Genomic DNA, 20,523 nt, shown 5'->3' with positions numbered 1-20,523 from the left:
ATTCATACATTTAACCCTGAATGGAAACCATGTGCTGCACGGGTCAGACTGCAGAGACGTGCTGACAGCGCTGGACAGCCTCGAGGTGCAAATCAGCCCAGAATAACTCTGGCTCGATTTTTCTTTTTGTAGAAAAACCGTCTTTGTTGCCACCGTTGGCAGGAAGTCAATCGTATGTATTAAACTACCAACAATGCTTGGCAGTCATCGATAGGGCCTAAATGAGTGCATATGTCGCGGCTTCTTTTTGATCAGGTTGAGATTTTAATGGATTTTTCCTCGCCTCCGACAGACCAGGCTGATTGCGGGTGTTGTTGGGGGAGGGGGGGGGCGGGGGGTTCTGGGTTGAGGGTTTTTAGCCCGGCCTGAGGCAGACTGCAGCCAGCCACTGGGGTCACTTGAACCTTGTGGTTTCAGAGCAGAGTGCTGAGACACAGAGAGCCAAACGCTGCGCTCACAAGTGTCCGACAGCGGGAGAGTCAGGAAGTCTGGCGACTGTAAACCCCACCAGCAGACTGCCCCCCCCCTTCCCCCCCCCAACAACACAACCAGCACTCCTCCCACCGTCTCATACACACGCCAAGACACACCAAGCAGGCACTAATGCTCACACACCTGAGTAACTACTTCTCTAAGGACACGTGTATTGACTTCCTTCATTCTTTGCAGACTTGGACTGATTCTAATAATTAAATGTAAAACCTGAAACAAAAAAACAACAGTTGTACTGTAATGAGAGCTTGAAAGGTACAAATGGTGATGCAGACGTGTTACAAAAAGTGTCAAAAAACAACTCACAAAAAAAGAAGGAAAAAAAATCAAATGACCTTTGATGTTTTTGTAATTCAGGACGAATAATTAATATTTGCAAAAAAAAAAAAAGGCTTTCTTTTAATTACAATAAACAGAAATACTTTGATTTCCCTTCAGTGACTCACTATTATAAATATTCTGAAGTTTGGATGCTTGAGGAATAAACACACAACCTTTAACCCTACAGTCAAATCTAAAACTCAAACTATGGGAAACTTAAGCGTAGCGACGTGGAAGTCTTTTCAGGCCTGATAACGGCAGTCTCACTGTCTCACTCAGGACACGGTCAAGTCAATGCTCGAGGTCTATATATGAAAACATTCTGTCACATGTTCAACTTGTTTCAAACATAAAGATCAGCCTCAAACCAAGACGAGTGTGACTTTCTCTATTTTCAAAGACAGGTGTAACTTTGGTCTTAAGCAGAGACATAATTATCGACCGTGTGTGACTTCATTGAATAGGAAATGTATAAACAAAGCGAAGTGTATTATAAAAATAAATACTGGTAATAAAACCCCCCCACAAACTATAGGATTATATCTCCACCAAGAAGTCAACCATTAGCATGTGTCTAAATACATCGAGCCATTTTCACTAATATTTACAAAGTTAGCTTCCAATACACTAAAATATGCTGTATAGGTCTTATGAGGAAACACGTTAATACAATCCAATACAGTGACATGGTAACAATTAAAGCTCTACATGTAAGTAGGATTAACATGGTTGGTGTTAAAGGGAGCTAATAGTCATCCCAGTTGGATTAGGGAAACTTTTAAAGGGCTCCTGACACTTTTCTTGGATATAAAAATATAATTAAGAATTCAGTGACCTGAAACTCTTAACTCATTGTAGTTTTTTTTTTCACCTTACAAATACGAAGAGGCAAAAATACCACATATTGACAAAGTTAATAGATTAGAAAAGCTGTATCTCATTTCTTTATTTCTTTACTTATTTCAGCAGTGTAGCCAGTATCGTAAAGACTTCCTGTTTTGAATTTGGTTTTGTCATTTTTAGCTCGTTTCAAACGTTAAGAGTCTTATTCTAAACTTCTCTCTGTGTGAATAATGAGATACAGTAGGAGCGGACATGTCCAGCAAAGGTAGACAGGAATTTAGCGGAGAAAACAACAGATTTGCGGGCAGACTAAGTGCTTGAGTGAACAGGTTAACAGTGACGGGGCCCTGAATGGCTGTGACAGCGAGAAAGCAGTGAGAGGCTCCAGCTCTGAAGGGGGAAGTGACCCGGAAACGGTGTGTAAGTGCAGCTCGCCGGGCCCTTTAGGAAGAAACTGTGCATGAGCACTGATGCAAGTCCGGCTAAATCCTCGATTCTCTTGTTTCTGTCGAGCGTTCTGCACACATGCATCCCTCAGACACACTCTGCATGCTCATGTAGGACAGTTTGTTACCTGCACAGAAGAACAGTAACTGTTTGCTTCTCAGTAGTTTATCTTTAAACTCAGGATTTGGAGCTTTCCCTCGTCTAAATAGAATCCAGTGACTCCAGCTTTATGACGTCACAACATCATGACTTTTCTTTAGCTTACTTACTTCTTGATCTTCTTACTCTGAGTCTCTGCTCAGATTTACTGTGACATTATGTACAATAAGAGCTCAGTGTGGAGCTATGCAAGAGCCTCGCCAACACTCATTTCTTTTACTCCCATTAGAAACATATCATAATATAGACCACTTACATACAACACATTTGATTCATATGTTGCTCTAAACAAACGTTTATTCTGAGATTTCACAATAAAAGCCTCACGAAGAGGCACACTCAAAAGTGTGCTCTTAAAAAGGTTTTGTCACTTTGCTTGAAAGTAAATTAACTTTTTAATAACTTTTGTACCTCACAAACATATCCGTTTCCAATTATTTTCTTCAGAATAAAGGCGTAACAACAAACGTTTATTTTTATGTTAATTAGTAGTTTTGAAATATTTTTTTAAATTCTTAGACTTCAACGTATTTTAAAAAGATTTGTATCTCTCTCTGCCAACCTTTTTAAAAAAAAAAAATGTACTAAAGAAAAACTTCTTTGAAGAAAATATAAACTAAACTCGTTTGTAAAAATTAAAAATATGTGGTAGAGATTGATGTAAACTAAATGTTTCAAACATGAATCATCCTCACGTGGCACATTTTCATGACTTTACATTTTTTGCTCAGCTCTGGTAAATAATTTAGTGATAAATAAAGCTTGTGAGAGCTGTTTCTTGTCAACCTCAGACTAAAGGATAAAAAAAAGTTTACGATGTCAAACTGTAGTTCCTCTGTTTCCATTTCTACATCTGAAAGTGTTTAAAGCAGAAAGAAATGCTGCAACATGCAAAGACATGGAAGTCAAATGTGTTTTTCTTTTAAAAAGAGTTAAAAACTGAACGTTTAACTCCACACAAACACTGTTCACTGTGACTGTCTTATTAAATCATGTCACTGCAGTATTTCAGTTTGGACTCACAGTATTAATACAGGTCTATAGTTTTTTTTAATTAGTAGCAGTATTTTTCCTGTCTAGAAATATAATAAGTAACAGCATAACTCATTTTCAAAATATACAATTATTTTTATCCATTGAATCAGTTGTACTGAACGACACAGGCTGTTCTTAGTAGTGTGGATTTTAGGCCTTTGATTGGATAACATGGAGTCCACATGTCTACATGCACTTCAAAAACAGTTTAGCTTCCAATCTAAAGTTTAAAAACACTTCTGGGTCTTAAGTGCAAAAACAAACAAAAACATAGTCAGACCCTCTGTGGGTCACTAACACACAGATAACTTTTCTATGTTACTGTAAATCAATCAAAGCATTGGGAATAAAACTTCCTATTCAGGGATGTGAATTATTTCTGCACTGATTCTCTGAGCTCAAACCGTTTATAATGATCTTTGACATTATTTCACAATATTGTTTTTTTTTTCTAGACAAAGTTTAACCTTGTCATCACTCTGAAAACAGAACTTTTACACCTTGTAAATGAAAATAGTTAACTTTTTTTTAATTCTGCCATACCACGTCCTCCAAAAAAAACCCCCCAAAAAAACAAGTTCCAATTTGAAGAGGGCTCCTGAGGTGTTGAACTGAAGGTAACGCCACAGGCTCTTAAAGATTACAAAAAGACTACATTCAAAGATAGAAGGGAAGCAACCTGGCTGTCTTCAGAGACTTTAGTTAAAGCCAAATATATAGTGTTAAATTTAATGAGGACATTTAAGGTAAACAATAACAATCGGGGGGATAAAGCCGACTGGTTTGGACCTCATAAGCTCTTCTTCGTGGAAGTGTCCAGCTTTACACATTTAAATTAATTCCTCTCTGGGAAATAGAGCTCATTTGTTTTCTGCACCTAATATCAAATTCAGTTCGAGTCAAATCATTCAGATAAAATTCCAAATATTACATTGTTTTTATTGCAAAATGGAGCATAGTCATGATATAGCAGCTGTCTTCACAGTGTGACAGTCCGTCATAAGAAAGGTCGAGTGGAAACAGCCGAAAAACGTGTTTCATTAAGAATCCAAACTAATAACAACGAATATATAGACTGGAAATAAGGCCATTTAAATACAATGAATTATTGCTCTAAAAACTTCATGAAGGTTAAAAAAAGTATTATTAGGGGGTTACGAAGTTGCTGCAGCTTCACTCTTACATTCATATAGATGACTTTAAAATAAAACTGCTCAGAGGAACGTAATGCATGCAGATGTGTCTGACGATAGACTGTTACTTAGCATTTAATAATATTAATAATAGTAATAATAATAATAATAATAATAATAATAATGAATTGCAGAGGGTCAAAAAGTGGCACATGCATGTCGTTGATATGTTGACATCGAAGTTGGGAGATTTGTTTTTAAAGAATTAATATACAAAAAAAAAAAAAAAAAGGTGTCAGTCCTATCTAAAGATTTCCACACACTGTCCTCGTGCTCCCAAACAGAGGAAAGCGTCAGTCTGCGTCAAACAGGCCGAAGTATTTGCCAGTGTTGGAGAAGTAGATGTAAGGCGCGCTGTTAGCAGCCGGGTACATCACGGGGAAAGGCATGGGTAACAAACATCCGCCCAGCACGCTGCTGTTGTCTTTGTAAAAAGTCGGTAATTGCACGTTTTTCGCTGCCTCCGACAGCTGCTCTGCGGCCAGCGGGGCCTCCATGTCCGTGGACAGCTGCCTCTTCAGCTTGTTCCTGCGGTTCTGGAACCAGATCTTCACCTGGGTCTCGGTGAGCTGCAGCGAGCTGGCGAGGCACGCTCTCTCCGAGCTGCTCAGGTAGCGCTTCATGTCGAACGTGGCCTCCAGCTGGAAGATCTGCCTCTTGGAGAAGATGGTGCGCGTTTTCTTCTTCACTGAGGTTTTAGTGTCCGGGCTGGCCTGCTGCTGATGCTCCTGCTGCTGATGCTCCTTCTCCTCCTCCTCCTCCTCCTGCTGCTGCTGTTCGGTTGCGTCTTCTGCGGCGTGCGCCCTCTGCGTCCCGGGACTGACGCCATCAGTCAGTGGTGTCTTTTCACCGAGTCTGGGCTTCTTTTGCGCTGCGAATAAAGCTGCAAAACCAGCGCTGATGCATTAAGAACATACTTAGACATTTGTTTACACTTTTATTGATGCGTAAAAACAACATGCGATGATATCTCATTATAGCTTTTGTGCGCGACTTCCCTCCTACATTAAAACACCATCAAACTGTAGCGTACAGACACAATTGCATCTTTCCTTGAAACGGATATAACCATATTAATTTTCTGTGTCTCATCATAATTTCTGTATTATTTTTTAATAATCCCTACCTGTCTCCTCAGATCTCCTCCGGACGTCCCACACCTCCTCACCCCGCGCCTGAAACTCACTCTTACATCCTCCGTCCCTCCGCTCCGAGCTCCCCGCGTCCCGCTGCTTCAGGTTCAGGATGTTGTCGATGGTGAAAGTCAAAGAAGCGCTCCGGCTCGGGGCGTCCTCTTTGCTCATGTTCCCCGGCATTTCATCCGCTCCTCTGATAATCCCGAAACGGCGTCGAGTCCGGACGCTCCGAGCACCATCGCTCCTCGGCTGCGACTAGCGCGCGGTGAAGGTAGTACGCGCGACGTTCCCCAACGACCCGGAAGAGTGTGTTTTAGCAGCTTTTGATTGGTGAGGTGGAGGGGCAGAGGAGGGCGGGATGCAGAACTGCGTCTGGCTGCCATATTGAAGCTTTAAACACCTTTCTGTCATCCGAGTTCAGGCATGCTAGTTTGATGCGCCATAACATTTTCTTTTATACTTTGAAGTCGCCCTGACTCTAAGTTTATAAATCCTGGATCAGCTCAGAGTGGTCATGAGGTGAAATGAACAATGAATATTTGATTTCCTCACAATAGAAACACTTGTGCGGTCATGGGGATTATAGAAGCTAAAGATGTATTTTGGGCAACAGCGTTTTTATTTTATTCCCCCCCCCCCCCATAGTCTTCTGTTTCTCTATTATTTATGGTTTTTGTTACTTTAATTTTCAACGTATAAGTTCCCCTTAACGGACTCCTTCATCAACTGGAGTTTATTCATTTTCCTTTTCTCACGAATTTATTCAAGAGAACGTGTTTTTTTTTTCACTACTACTTTTAATACTAAGACACTTCAAACTTTTATAAAAGTTACAACATTTACATCCAAATAAGAAATCCACAACAAAATATGTGCATAAACTTTATTCACATGTGAACATATCAGTGTACAAAAGTCTGTATTAAAATCCTCTTAAATAAGAAAAAGAAATTGTGTCAAAGAATATTGCTAATAAAATGATAAAAAGTTACAAGCACCATATTTTTTTTTTCTCCCCCCTCAAAAAAAATCAAGTGTTCACATTTTGTAGACCAGCTCACGTTTAGTGTGTTTTACTCCCAAATAATGTGTACGTGGGGTCAAATGGGGCTAAAAAAGATTAGGGCTAAGTGTCGAGAGATCATTTCCAAATGTGTAGATATTAAACCTGGTGAGACAATTGTTAATGTGTAGCTTAAGGCCTAAATGTTGTGTATTAAAAAAACCTCCCAGACTATATTTAAAACAGTAATGCAAGTAAATTAAAAAAAAATTTAAAGTGCAAATTTTGGCTCTTAAACTGGGGTCAAAACTCATACTTCTAACTTCAGTCCAGGTTTCATATGTTCTCAGTCATCCAGGTCATGGTAAATAATATCCAATGTCAGAATTTAGAGTTTCATTGTTTCCTGTACCTTATCGACAATCTGGAATTTCTCTCGTAATTTTCTTAAACTTTTCAAACTAGTGCAACAGGCTAATATCACACATTTAAAATCTTATTGACCTCATTTGATCCCGTGTGCGAGTCATTCATAAAAAAAATTTGTTGAAAAATCCACTCAAAATAGAACTATATCTGCAACATGTTTGACCTGGAGAGAATCGTCCTCGATTCAGGCCCGAGGACAAGTTGTGTGAAGCCTAAACACTGCGATTAAAAGGTAAAAATGTAAATAAATGCTCATATTCATAGGATTTTAAAGCAGCCACTCAAGGATCATTATGTCCCACGAGATGACTGATCCACTTTAATCTCAATCTGAAAAAAGAGCCAAACACATTGTGAATTGACTTCATTGTTTTCTGACTCAATAGGATCTGAAACTGAGCTAAAAAGATTTTTTGCAGCAGCAGCATCATAGTTTGATTGATTGGTGTAAAAAAGAGTCTCAAGCGTGCTCTGTCTCTTTAAAGTCCCACTAGTCCACTCATCTGTGGCGTTATGAACGACAGCGGGTGGGTAAAGGGGGAAGTCAATGGGTAGCTGATGGAACTGGAGAAACCAACCATGGGTGGCGTCACAGGGGCGGAAACGTTCTCGCGATACAACACAGGAACTCTGACCACCCTCTGGGCAGCGTAGGGGATAGAAACAGCGGTGATGGCGCTGCTGGCTTCCATGTCTGCTGCGATCTGCCGCTTCCACTTGTTCCTGCGGTTCTGAAACCAGATCTTCACCTGCGTCTCTGTGAGCTGCAGCGTGGTGGCCAGACCGGCTCGCTCCGAGCTGCTCAAGTAGCGCTTTATGTCGAAGGTGGACTCCAGCTGGAAGACCTGACTGCGGCTGAACACGGTGCGGGTTTTCTTCTTCCTGGCCACTTTGACGTCACCTGAGAGGAGGATGAAGCAGACATTTTACACAACTGGATAGACTAGACTTAGACTTAGACTTTGCTTTATTGTCCCCGGGGGGAAATTCTTTTCCACTATACAACACCATACATTTGAGGGCTGCACGCAGACAAAAGAATGACAGGGAACAGACAGAGAAGACAACAGGACATACATGGCATATCGGGACTGCTAAAAGAGTGTGGCTTAAAAGTGCAATCTTTCGAAAACAATGAAAGGCATATTGGAAAAGGGGTTGTTGACATAAAAAAAATCACACATTTTTTCATAGAATAAATATCTTACGATTTAGCATCTTTTTCATTAGGGTATTTTAAAAATGAAATGAATGGGTGCCTATAAGGTGTTTGTCTCTTTGGGCCCTGAAAATCTGAGCTACACCCCTGCTGCTTCAATATCCAAATTACATAAATTTTGTTTACAGTTTGAAAAACAAATTTCTACAATTTATCATAATCTAACTACATCTAAAAAGTTCTAAATTATCAACACATACACATTGTGGATAAGCGGAACTTCTATTATTAGCCAAAGCGTTTCAGCTGGAGAGCGCATGCGTGTTGAGCACACTGGAATAAATGTTTATTTATTTTGAAAAGTTGGGAAGGCGGCCTCACCTGTATCACAGCTGTCCTCTCGTGAGAAACAGGAGGAGCGCGCGTCCTCCTCCTCCCTGTCATCCGTCAGACTCTCGTCTCCCTTCTCCTCCTCCGGCTCCTCGTGCTCCTCCGCGCGCCCTGCTGGAGGAGGGGAGTCCCGGTCGCTCGTGTGTGCTGCACTGTCTGAGTGCTCTTCCCGAGGACCTACACGTAATAAAATATTTACACACACCAGTCAGGCTTTGTGTCAAAACAGCACAACATTTCACGTATTTTTGAACTAAAAAAAATCCGTTTTGACGCTTTTTGCGCTTTCCATGATCACAAATAACCTTCATCTCTGCGCCGAGGCTGTATTTGGAGCAACAGAGTGAGATTGTTGTGAGGATGCCAAACACCGTTGGCTAAGAACAGACTGATAATTGGGGAGTTTGCAGGTTTACCCACGGACACTTAAAAAGCGAATGTGTGGCGTCCCCATTTGCAGCATATTATTAACCAACATTTGGACGTCAATGTTTGATATATATATATGAACGCTTTTCGTTGATTTCGCCTTAACCAGCTCCGTGTAGATAGCAGGATTTTACGCACGGACGGTGGAGGTTTCATATTAAGAATGTGACTTATTTATGGTGTCATTGTAAGTTCTTTTTAATCTAGAACGAAGCCTGAAAATCGATCTGCACAAATCAATAAACAATGCGAGCACAGTTGTTTCTTCCTCCTCACGTCATTTTTTTTATTCCCACGTCGCTCGTGAACAAAGACGGAACATTTTGACAGCTGCACTCACTTCTTGTGCTGGGTGATGTCCCGCTCCGAATCAGCTCCTCCCTGTCCTCCACACCTTTAGTTTCCACTCCCGGACACCTCACCGGACTGTGTGAAACTCTGGGGCTCTGGTTCTCCCCCGGCTCCTCCACCGAAGCCCCTCTGAATGTAGTCCCCAGCAGGTTCTCGATGTAAAAAGACGAACCTCTCGATGGAGGACCCAGTCGCGATCTCGGCGCTTTATCGTCTAGCATTATGACCTTTAAGTCCTATCCTTGAAATACAATTTAAAAAAAATAAAAACAAAAAAAAACAGTATCCAAGATTCCGGTGTAATGAAATTATTCCCGGGAATGAGCCTCGTTTCCAGCCAAGAGAGTCTGAGGCTCAGCGTAAACCATCCCGACGCGATCCATGCGAGCTAAGAGAGCTCGAGCCTCAACTGCGCGAGATCCAGACAGAAATGTTGGTCTTGAAGGGACTAACTCCAGGAAAAAAAAGGAAAAAGAAACAGGAGACAGGCTCGTTATCCAGAGTCTCTCTTGCAGGCTGCGCGATAGTGTGCCTGGAGGGAGCAGAGGAGCTGTATTTAGGTCAAGCAGGGAGCAGCGCTGAGCGGAGACACGGAGCTGTCCTCAGGCTGGAGATGGAGAGAGGCTTCATGAAGAATGGCACAGTACCGCCTATTGGTTACATTTGTCCATGCACACTTAGGATTAACCATGTACACTGTAAACCTGATGTTACCTCCATGTTAAACCTCTCCACTATAAATTGCATAGTTCAAATTAATATTCGCCATCAACCTGCACGTGCATTTTTGAGAACCGATTATAATGAAAGTTTCTTGATATTTGAATGGAAAGAAGTGAAGCTTTTTCGGTCGGGATGGAAATGATAAAAAAAAACAAGGAGATAAACAGAGAAGAAAACGTGGAAAAACATCAATGTGTTTGCTTCATTAAACAAAAAAATACATTAAAGAGCCAAACATACAAATTCACACATCTAGCCTTTTCTATGGGCCATAACTGAAAAAAGAGTTCTTTTGATACGAATGAAAATTTATTTCACATATGTAAAAGCTGGCTGAACAACTTTAATTGTTTAAAAAGTAAAGTCTTTTTTTTTTTTTTTTTGGAAAATGACAGTGTTTTTTTTTTTTTTTTTTTACATTGAGGCCAAATTACCGTCGCGTGTGTCCGCGGGATTCTTTATGTTTATTTTGTTAGTAAACAAACTCTAAACAGTCTAATTGAAAGCGTTACAGTTGATTATTATTATTGATTATGAATATTTGTTTAAAAACTGAACTTGTAAGAAATAAAAAAAAAAAATAATTTCATTAGTTTCATTTTTTAAATTCGTATAAACATGCATCTTTAAATTCAAAGCCATTGAATTTACTCATTTATCCATATCAATGTCCTTGTCAAAAATCACCTGGAAACAAAACAATTATACATTCATTTTTGTAACTTGTAAAAAAATTATAAAAATGCTAACTTTTATTTGTATAGCCAAAACATGTTTTTTTAAGCTAAAAAAAACATTTAACTACATTTCTCCTTCCTTGAATTGTGCTCCAGAGTTTATAAACCTTTCGATATGAACTGAATGACACCAGATATCTCAGTTACTACAAACAATATTTAAATTGAGCAGCTAGTCAAACTGCAGAGACAAAAAATATTTTAAAGACATTTTCTGCGTGCACAACAATAAATCCTAATTCATCGACTGAAGTTGCGTTGCTTGTTTGCAAACATGCATTTCAATTTGAAGCACCATATCCCCAGCGGCCTCATCAGTCACAACATGATCTTGCCTCTGTAGTGTGAAACATGTTCTTTTTCCCTGCAGCAGGCCTGTCTCACTTTCACACTGCTTAAGCGGCTGAGTCGGAGGCATTTCAGCGTGGTTAAGAAATCTTCCTAAAGCCTGATATGAACACTCAAGTGTAGCTTAGCCATGAAGAACAAATGTATTCCCTCCCCACCCTTAAAAGAGCCTTTGCAGCCTTGAATGGCCGTAGATGGCCTGTTGTAGCTTAGAGTGAGTTAATTAATGCTGAAGGTGGAAAATATTTAGTCAGCTCTGAAGCTGTGAACAGTGGAGTTAAACAGCACTACATTTGGACTCGTAATAGGATTGGAACTATGAAAAGCTTACTTTCATGTGTAAGTAGCCTTGAACAAATGCTCGGGAACATTCCAGGTTTTCAGGCTACATGTTGATCAATCTCCATGGAGCCAACTCTTTTCCTATTCTCGGTTTTCACAGACATAACATAATGCTGGCAGAAACGACCATTAAAGACTCCTTGAAAAAAAGGAAACCAGGAGTCAGAGTAATCTGCACAGCTGACCGGCCGTCGGTTAAGAAAGGCGGAGAACAACATGCATTTGTTTGCGCAGGTGAATTGCTCACAATTGTTCTCATTGTGCCACTAAATTGACTTTGTTAAAGCCTCTTTGGAAGTAATAGCCTATCAACCTAATACTCCCTGCTTGTGGGCTAACACCTCCACAGACATTTGTACATGAATTCACAAATTACAAGAGGATTTGACATCAACTCTAAGTCATGCAGAAGTAATTGAACTCATTATTTAGCATATAGATTTGCATTCAACCCAGTATGGAACATACTTGATACATTTTCTCTTATAAGAAAGGCGAAGAATATCAGATTCATCAGCAGAATGACTTTGACCCCAATCTGATGTTTGTGCTCACTGATTTTGTGCACTTCTGTTTTTATACATACAGAACGATCAGACTTAAAAGGAACAACAGGAATGAGAAAAATGCATCCAAACTTGAATTTTAAAAACTTACCTTAGGCTAAAAGCACATTATGTATTGGTGTGTTTGAAGCGCCTGTGTTACTTGGAGTTGTGCGGATTTTTGGGTGACCCTCTTGGGTTTCTGTGGGATCATTTGTTCATATATTTGTCTCATTGCTTCTCTCGTCCTGTTCATGTGTTAGTAGATTTTTTTTTCTCACCATTTTTTGGTTCATCCTTCTGTATTTTAGATTTTTAAGAAAAAAACAAGATATTTGACGTCTTGTCAGCACAGCTGTTTCAGCAGCGTGCTTTAAACTGCCTGCCGGACACCTTTGTAGAGCACTTTTGAAACACAGGTTTACAAGGAGCATAAGAACCCAAACAACAATGAAACACCTCCACGACAAAGCAGCCCACTGATGAGAGGTCTAACCAACAACTTAAACCCCGACCGTAAAAGAACCCAAACAAGAACCCGACCAACATCAAAACTCAAACATCATCGGAGTTCAGGCAACACAGGAACTCTGCAGACAACTTAGGTTGAAAGTGAGAGAACCAACTAAAAAACAAACAAACATCAAAAGTATCTAAAAGATATAAAAAGAGAGGAGAGAAATCTTAAAGATGATTAAAAATGAAATGAGAGAGGGTTGTTCGCTGTGGTTGAAATAAGCAATATAAACAGCTGAAGCACTGAATAGACGAAAGGGGGTGAAAACATTAAAAGCAATAGAAGCAGTAAAAGTTCACAGAAGTGAGGGTTTTCTGTGCTTCTGTAGGTCAGATAGAGGCATTACTGTGTATACCAGTCTGTTTTCTGAGCAGATAAAAACTCCTCACAGGAGCTTTCAACAACTTTGGATATCTTCATCAAGTCGTGGTCAGACGAACGTTCACCATGAATCTGCTTCTGCTCGAGGTTCTGTCTGTTAAAAAGATGTTTCTCTTCCTGTCACTGTAGCAACATGTTTGCTCATTAGTGGATAAATGTCTCTGTTACTGATAATATAAAAAAATACAGCCAATCCAGGCACAACATGACAAGCTGATGATTGGTTGATTGATATTCCTCATGAAGTAAAGTCAACATTTTTATAGTTATTTAAAAAGTGTTAAATAAGCAGCCTGTGAAAAAGTCTATAAACTTATTTGGGTTCACTTTATTGACCTTATAACCCAACAACCCAACAACCGTCATCACATCCTGTTTGAAATGTTGCTGGAGCCTCATTGGTGCATGGAAATACTAGCCCCGCCCACTCCAGAGGGGATAAAAACGTGAAGATAAGAGATAATACATATTCATATTCTGTATGTACACTTTACAATGTTCCATCTTGATCCTGTGACTGTGAGTTCATGTTGATGTCACACAGAGGAAGAAGAGGATGGAGAAAATACACCTTGCGTCCCTTTTTTAAAAATGAACCAGTGACATTTTGCACAAATGACTTTTTGTTGTCGTGTGTTTTAACATGATGGGAGTGAATGGTTTGTTTTCTTCTTTACTTGTATTCTCACTGTAATTTATTTTTAGCTTTAGGTATTTGCTTGAACCCCTCCCCCCGTCCTAAGTGGAACTACTTTTCTGCGTGAAATACTTCCTCACACTGCTTGCGTGAGTCTGTTTGAAAAGTCGAGGTGTCCCAGCAGTTTTTTTCTTTCTTTTTTTTTTTTTTAAAGATGCAGAATGACAAGAAATGTGGCCTTCCCCCTAATAACCTTCTCCCAACAATAATGTGGACGGACATGTTTTTGTGACAGTTTAGAGCGAGCTCGAAGTGACCTCATGCCACAGCGAGATAACACTTCCTCTCCTGTCCGGTCTCATTGTGGAGCACTGAAAGGAGAAATTGACGATCTTTAGGTTCATGAAAACTAGAACAGCTTCATGAGGTACGATGAGGGGAAAAGCTTTACTTTGACACTTCTGACTTCAGGCAGGGCGAAGGATGAGACGTCTTTGAGAGTATTTATTGTGCAAACTTTTATCATCATTTAGCCTGTTTATTGTATGTTTTTGATTTAGCATCACATTTGTAAAATAGTAATAAAATCAAGAGTGCAATATTTCCATCTGAAATAGGGAGGAAACGTTTCAAAAAGTGTGTAGAAATGTGGGAGGAAAAGACCTTAAAGCTTCATACGTAGTATTTTTCTCTACCCTGGATTATTTAAGTATTATTTATATGCATTAGAAAATGCTCATTGGATCTGCAAACCTTTTCCTACACTGAAGAACATGCATGACAGAAAATCTGCTTCCCGCTCATCCTGCCGATTACTCTTATTCCCTGATGATGGCTCATCCATAACAAAACCATTGTGAAAATAATCCAGATGGGATTCTAATCCAGTATCATTACCAGTGTGTGTGTTTGTCTTCCTGCAGGATGGGAATCTCTGTATTAATAATAATAGTCTGCCAGGGGAATCCTCAACATCATTACTGCCTCTATAATGGGCCTCTGCAGCGATGCAAGCTGTTGAGGTTAAAGCACAGCCCACAATGCAATAGTGTATATGAGGTCAGGGAGGTCCAGACATCTTAGATCGGCCTGAACAGAGGCAGTCAACCAGAAGGCCCCTTTATGCCACATCGAGCACCAAGCTTTTGACCAATCTGTCTGATTTAAAGCTCCCCTGCAACCTCTGCTCGCTGTCTCTGTTTTCTTTTCAAGACACCACAAACCCCCTTAATTTTTCCCATTCAAGAAGCCAAATGAATTCCCATCAGCTGAGATTTGAAACGTGCTGTTCTGCTGGCAGCTCGAGTCAAATAGGTCAGCGTCGAGCCCTGCGTGAAAACAGACCTCCAGGCTCCCGCTGTCACTTATCAGAAATGCTTCTTAATCTGCGTTTTATACCTGTGCACAAACTCCAAAAAGGAACACTCCAGATTACAAGCATCGAAACTGACACATACTTCTCCTGCCTAATCCCCATTAGCCCTCACCTTACTGCACCCAGAGCCCCTCTCTCTCATTTGGGGCAAAACCAAAAGGCATTCTGGGAGCTGTTTGGTTTATTGCAAAAGCCTCCCGCAGCCTGGCACAAAAGCCTGTTAGCAAAAATAATAACCTTGTTGTTTTTGGTTTGAATTTTTATCTGCAAAGCCTCGAAAGCAAAAGCTTTACAGCCTGAGCTGGAGTAAACTACTAATGCCCGTTTGTTTAACCCTTGAACGGCAAATTAACCCCTGTTAGAGACAGCTTGTCAGTTCAGCACAAAGGAGGAGCAGGCATGATATTTTAACCACATTATGGGCTAATGCTGCTCATCCCCACCCCTTCTTTTGTGACTGAAAGACAGCATTTTTCCTTTGGAAGTTGTAAAAACTGTGCTTTATTTCAGGAACTAAAACATATGAAAAGAATACCCCCTTTAAAAGCTTGAAATATGCCAAGTTCACCTACTTTTAAAAAGGCCAAAAAGGTTTATTTTAAAACTTGCAACTATCATCTTAACAATGACTGTGTATTTACCATGCCTGTTATAAAGTCACCAGGGTTAATCACACACTGAAAGTGCAGGTACAATATACCTCCACAGGAAACATGCTTCATCCCTGTGGACTGGGAAAGAAGGAGGCACTTCTGATGGATTACAGGCCCCTGCACAAATACCAAGGCTTATCGGGGATGAGATCAATGAGAACTCATCAGCCTGCCTGTCAGACCAATAATGTCTTTAGCTGTGCCAGGAACTGGGGGTCAAGTGTTAACAAAGCACTTGAGTCTTGAGATTCAGCTAAATGATAAGTCGTCTAATTCACACAGCAGCCATATACTCTGCTGCTCCACCAGTATGGGAAGCTTAAATGCTGTTAAGTTAGGGGTTTGAAACTTGTAAAGAGTCTGTCTGTCTTGAGCTTCACTGCGTTCTGGCGATGTAATGTAAAAGCAAAGTTTGGAAGAATATTGACTTTACCTTGAGTTTTTTTAAAATGTTCTTTTATACCTTTGTTGTAGTGACAGGAATATGAAATCAGGGTCAGAGAGAGTGGGGAATGACATACGGGAAAGGAGCCACAAGTCAGATTATAACTTGGGCTGCCAGCTTCAAAGACTACCGACAATACAATAGCTAAAGTTAGCATTGAACCACCTCTTAGCAAATACTGTGTGATCATTTTACACAAGATTTGAAATCATAGTAATATGTTGATATTTGATTGCTCGCATTAATGGAAACTACTGGAAATGTGTTACCACTGAAATATGGCCACATTTACGATCTTTTCAGTTCCTTCTCAATTAAGGAACAATACAATCCTAACAATGAGGCAGATACCTTAAGCTAACTTGCATTTGATGGTTAGCTACATGAACACATCATCTGCTAGTAGACCACAACAATGTTAGCACATTAGGTCAGCCTGGGGTGAGATAGTATAACAATGTGTAAAGTGTGAAATCATAGTTCATTTTAATGTTAGCCTGCTCCCGCTAACATTAGCTGATCATTAGGATAAGAACTGCTGTGATTTAGCGGTCTGGAGTCTAACATTTTTCCAGACTTTCTACTTTTATTTAGTTCTTAATGGATAAAGGAACAATGAGATGGTTAAATATAACACTTAATGCTTAAACTATATTATTGATAAGACATTAGCTTCTGTGAGATTTGGCTGTTGTTTGCATTTTAGGTGATACATGATAGCCTCAAAGTGCAAAAAAAGAAGAAAAATTTGAAGTTATTTTTGCTAACTGTAATATTAATTAGTTTAAATTAGCATGCAAACATTACCATTTACGGCCCCTCTCATGCGGGGTCAGAAAGAAAATTCATAGGCTATCTGTAGAAAATGTTGTTAGTTAACCGTAAGATTGGCTAAGAATATGGCCCCACTTTCCATTGTTGTTTTTGACATTCCTGCATAAAACATACTAATATTAAAACCGTAAAGAAATAAGAATTGTTCATGAGTTTTAAGCAAAGACGATATAAAACAATTTCAGTGATGTCACTCATTGCTTTGTCAAGCCCTAGTTGAAGCCCAACATTAGCATCACCCTGTAGGCGTACAGTATGTGCTGATAACTCATTTTTGTCAAACCCAAAACCGTTTGTATCTGGCTTGTAAACATTATTTCTGCTGTTAAAATAGCCATTTTAACAACTGCATTTTGGACTTTTGGGGCTTTTGGAGCCAGTCTCTTGAAGACATTAGATTACACATTTTTCAATCAAAGTTCACTACAGTAAGAGTGATCTTGGAAGAGATGATCGCTGTGTGAATTTGATGAAGATAAGAAAACAAGTTGTTGAATTACAAACTTTAAATGCTTTTGATGCCTCAAAAAAATAGACCTTCTTCAGTGCACTCTATGTGACCCCTGAACCTCCAAGTTTAGATTTTTCATTAAATTCTTACCCAACAAAAAAAGAAAAGAAAAAGGAAGATGGACATGTAGACTCAACTCAGAAATCGCGTGAGAAAGAAGCATAGCACACACACTCTAGGTAGCAGCTGACTGTGGAGGAGAGAGTGCACCGCCCCCCGAGGTCAAAGCACTTCTGTCATATTAGCTTATACACAGGGTCCATATTTTCAATAAATCATGGCCCTGGAGGAGGGCTGGAAGTACACAGGCTATTAGAGGAGGCCTGTGGACATCAACCTCTTTCTCCCTCTACATCTGCTATATTACATTTATTAGGCCTCGTGCCTAATCTGTCCAATATTATATCCAGTTTGGATAACTATAAAAAAGATAGAGTAGATCAACACATAATATACTAATTATATTACTGATCATTATTTTGGCCTGAAACTTTACTATTTTATTTTGTCCTTTTTATTTCCTTCAAAGAAATGTTTAATGTCTTCTTCTGCTCCATCATTAACATGGGGAGTCGCCCTATTTTGAGTCTCCGCTGAGTCTGAGAGCCATCTCATATGATTAAACATACATGCAAAGGGGCAGGGCAAGCAGAGATGAAAGAGTCCACTTTCATGTTTGCCTGCAGGACAGATTGCCACACAAACTCGTGTTTTCACTCCTCTTGTCACGCAAGTCCTCCGCTTTGCTGTCAATGGCTGGCTGACCCGCGAGCCCCACTCCGACCTGACGGGGTGACGCGGAATTATCTTCTAATCGCTGTGTGACGCTCCGGCCACGAGGAGCATCCTTTTCACATTTCATTATGAACAAAAAATAACGTTAAAGGTCTCGACCCAACGAACTCTTAGTGTGTCAAACGCCGAATACTGACGTGTTTACAGACGTGCCTTTAAAATAATAATGATAATAAAAAGGTAAATGAAAAATTTAGGAATAAGCTAATTCTTCATAAAGATAGGCCACGTGCCGTTATCAACACTGAATAACAAAATCAATCTGAAACAAAAAATCAGTGTTCAGGGGAGATAATGATGGACAGAGTTTATGTAAAAGAGATTTTAGTTTATGTTTTGATGTTAAGTGTGACTTTGGATTCAAATTCGAGTTTATTGAAATATGGGAATAACGTGTTGACTGCGTCAGGTTGTCAGAGTCAGACAAATACACTCGAAATAATATTATAGCCTAAAACTTTAAACCTCTGGATTTTTTCTTTAACTTTTTGTTTTATAGCAAGAGTTAGCCTAAGGTAGAACATATGTTTTAGAAATAGGATTCCTCTTTACCTAAACTCTGTTTGCTTAACCAGTGACTTAGGCCTATATACAAATGACTATTGCAAACTTTTTTTTTCCAAAAAAAAAGAGATGCCATTTGACCAAGAATAAACATAATATCAAGGATAAAACAGCAATAAGTAAGCTGTTGTATCAGTTTAAAGCATTTAATCATTATTAACCCTCTGATGTTTGCGTATGCAGCACAGCATTTACATTAGCAAAGTAAACTTTTTTCAATTTCATCAGTTCTTTCTAACTTCGTCCTTAACATTACCCATAAATGGAAACGGACGAGAATTTGTCCGAGTCTTATATCTGAGAGGTTATCTTTTTCGTCACCGATGAAAACACGTTTATATTTTAAGATAGCGTAAAGTCACACACGCACACACACACGCACACACACACACACACACACACACACACACACACACACACACACACACACACACACACACACACATTGTTGAAGTTTAATATTCTTTTTCATTTACTTAACATAGTTATTGATGACCATCCAGCGTTATTGTGGAGCATAAATAAACTATGATTCTGTCTCAGAAGTTGCCTGAACTGAAACAGATCACTTTTCAAACTTTACTCAATAAATGTCGCCATTTAAAAAGATCTCAGAGAAAAACAGATAGAGTCAACTTAAATGGAAAATTTATTATTATACGTTACTTTTTCATCTGAAAAAAGGGAAACTTTGTTCATCGTTAATTAATGGAATTCGACAACATCATTCCGCACATGCTGTTTTTTTTTTTTTTTTTTTTTTAAACGAGAGGATATTTGATTCTATCACCCACTATAGCCTGCTCACATCCTGTTTTCAGAGTTTAGTCTCACGTAGAGGCCTATTGTAGTTTTTTCATTAGTTAGAATTGTGTGTAATAGTTATAGTTATTATTAGTTATAATAATAATATTTGAGGGCGACACTGAATTAAAATGAGTGTTTCGAAAAAAGATGAATATTTGAACTGTATTGAGATGACCCGAAATAAACGGCACTAGATTTTTCTGGCAGGGGAAAGTGTTGGGTCTTTATTGATAAAATAATTAAAAAACAGTTTTTTATAATAATAAAAAAAAAAACCTTAATTATTCACTACATAAACCTAAGCTGTGTAATAATAAGGTCACTCAATTTAATCGTATCCAATATAAGCAGAAACTCAATGGGAGCAGCATAGAATCAAAGCTGTAAAGTTCATCACAATGACACCGTGATGTTTTTGTTGTTTGAACAGAAAGACATAAATGAAAAACTTTTTCCAGAAACGACCTTCACTCCTTCACAGTAAAATCCCTAATACACAAGTACTTGATCTGATAATTGAAATGGTTTGAGCTGATGTGAGGTAGTTTTCTGTGTGAGGTCACTGTATAGCCTCGGGCTCTTCTTAATGCTGGCAGCATTTAAACTCCGCTTCATAATATCTGCTGTTTGAGCTCAAAGTGTGGACACATCGAAACAGACTCTCTGATCTGCTGCCTGCTTCGTGATAAATGTTTCTCTGCTTTATATCACGGTTTGTGGGGAAGTATACCTAATCGCCGAGTTTCAGGTCATTGCTCGAAAAGTTCCGTTTGTTTTGTGCCAAAGAAAGGAGAAGTCAGCTGAAAATCATTTATAGAAAGAAAAAGTCAAATTACCCGTAGCCTTAAGAAAAAATACGTCCTTTAAAAACAATTTGTAATTGTACAGTACAATGGAACAGCATTATAGTGTGTTACCACAT

The 20,523-nt window shown here is 39.3% G+C and overlaps 2 protein-coding genes and 1 long non-coding RNA gene across 6 annotated transcripts in view; 1 reads left to right on the top strand and 2 right to left on the bottom strand.

Moving 5' to 3' along the window:
* LOC306841212 overlaps positions 1-20,523 on the top strand; it is a 106,623-nt gene that overhangs the window by 25,148 nt on the left and 60,952 nt on the right. The gene's annotated exons all lie outside the window — the stretch shown is intronic.
* Positions 4,024-5,862, bottom strand: hmx4 (H6 family homeobox 4). The gene is made up of 2 exons (XM_079371946.1): positions 5,617-5,862; positions 4,024-5,373 (listed from the first exon to the last, which is right to left on the bottom strand). Exons 1-2 carry the CDS (start codon positions 5,804-5,806, stop codon positions 4,784-4,786), a joined length of 780 nt encoding a protein of 259 aa, XP_079228072.1. The 5' UTR covers positions 5,807-5,862; the 3' UTR covers positions 4,024-4,783.
* On the bottom strand, positions 6,550-10,195 carry hmx1 (H6 family homeobox 1). Its single transcript, XM_079371436.1, has 3 exons — positions 9,377-10,195; positions 8,599-8,784; positions 6,550-7,959 (listed from the first exon to the last, which is right to left on the bottom strand). Exons 1-3 carry the CDS (start codon positions 9,606-9,608, stop codon positions 7,538-7,540), a joined length of 840 nt encoding a protein of 279 aa, XP_079227562.1. The 5' UTR covers positions 9,609-10,195; the 3' UTR covers positions 6,550-7,537.

The sequence above is a fragment of the Symphodus melops genome, assembly GCF_947650265.1.
Source record: "Symphodus melops genome assembly, chromosome: 20".
In the NCBI taxonomy this organism is placed as follows: Eukaryota; Metazoa; Chordata; class Actinopteri; order Labriformes; family Labridae; genus Symphodus; species Symphodus melops.
Note: the sequence above shows the minus strand (reverse complement) of the source record. Positions and strands in the feature narration are given on the sequence as shown.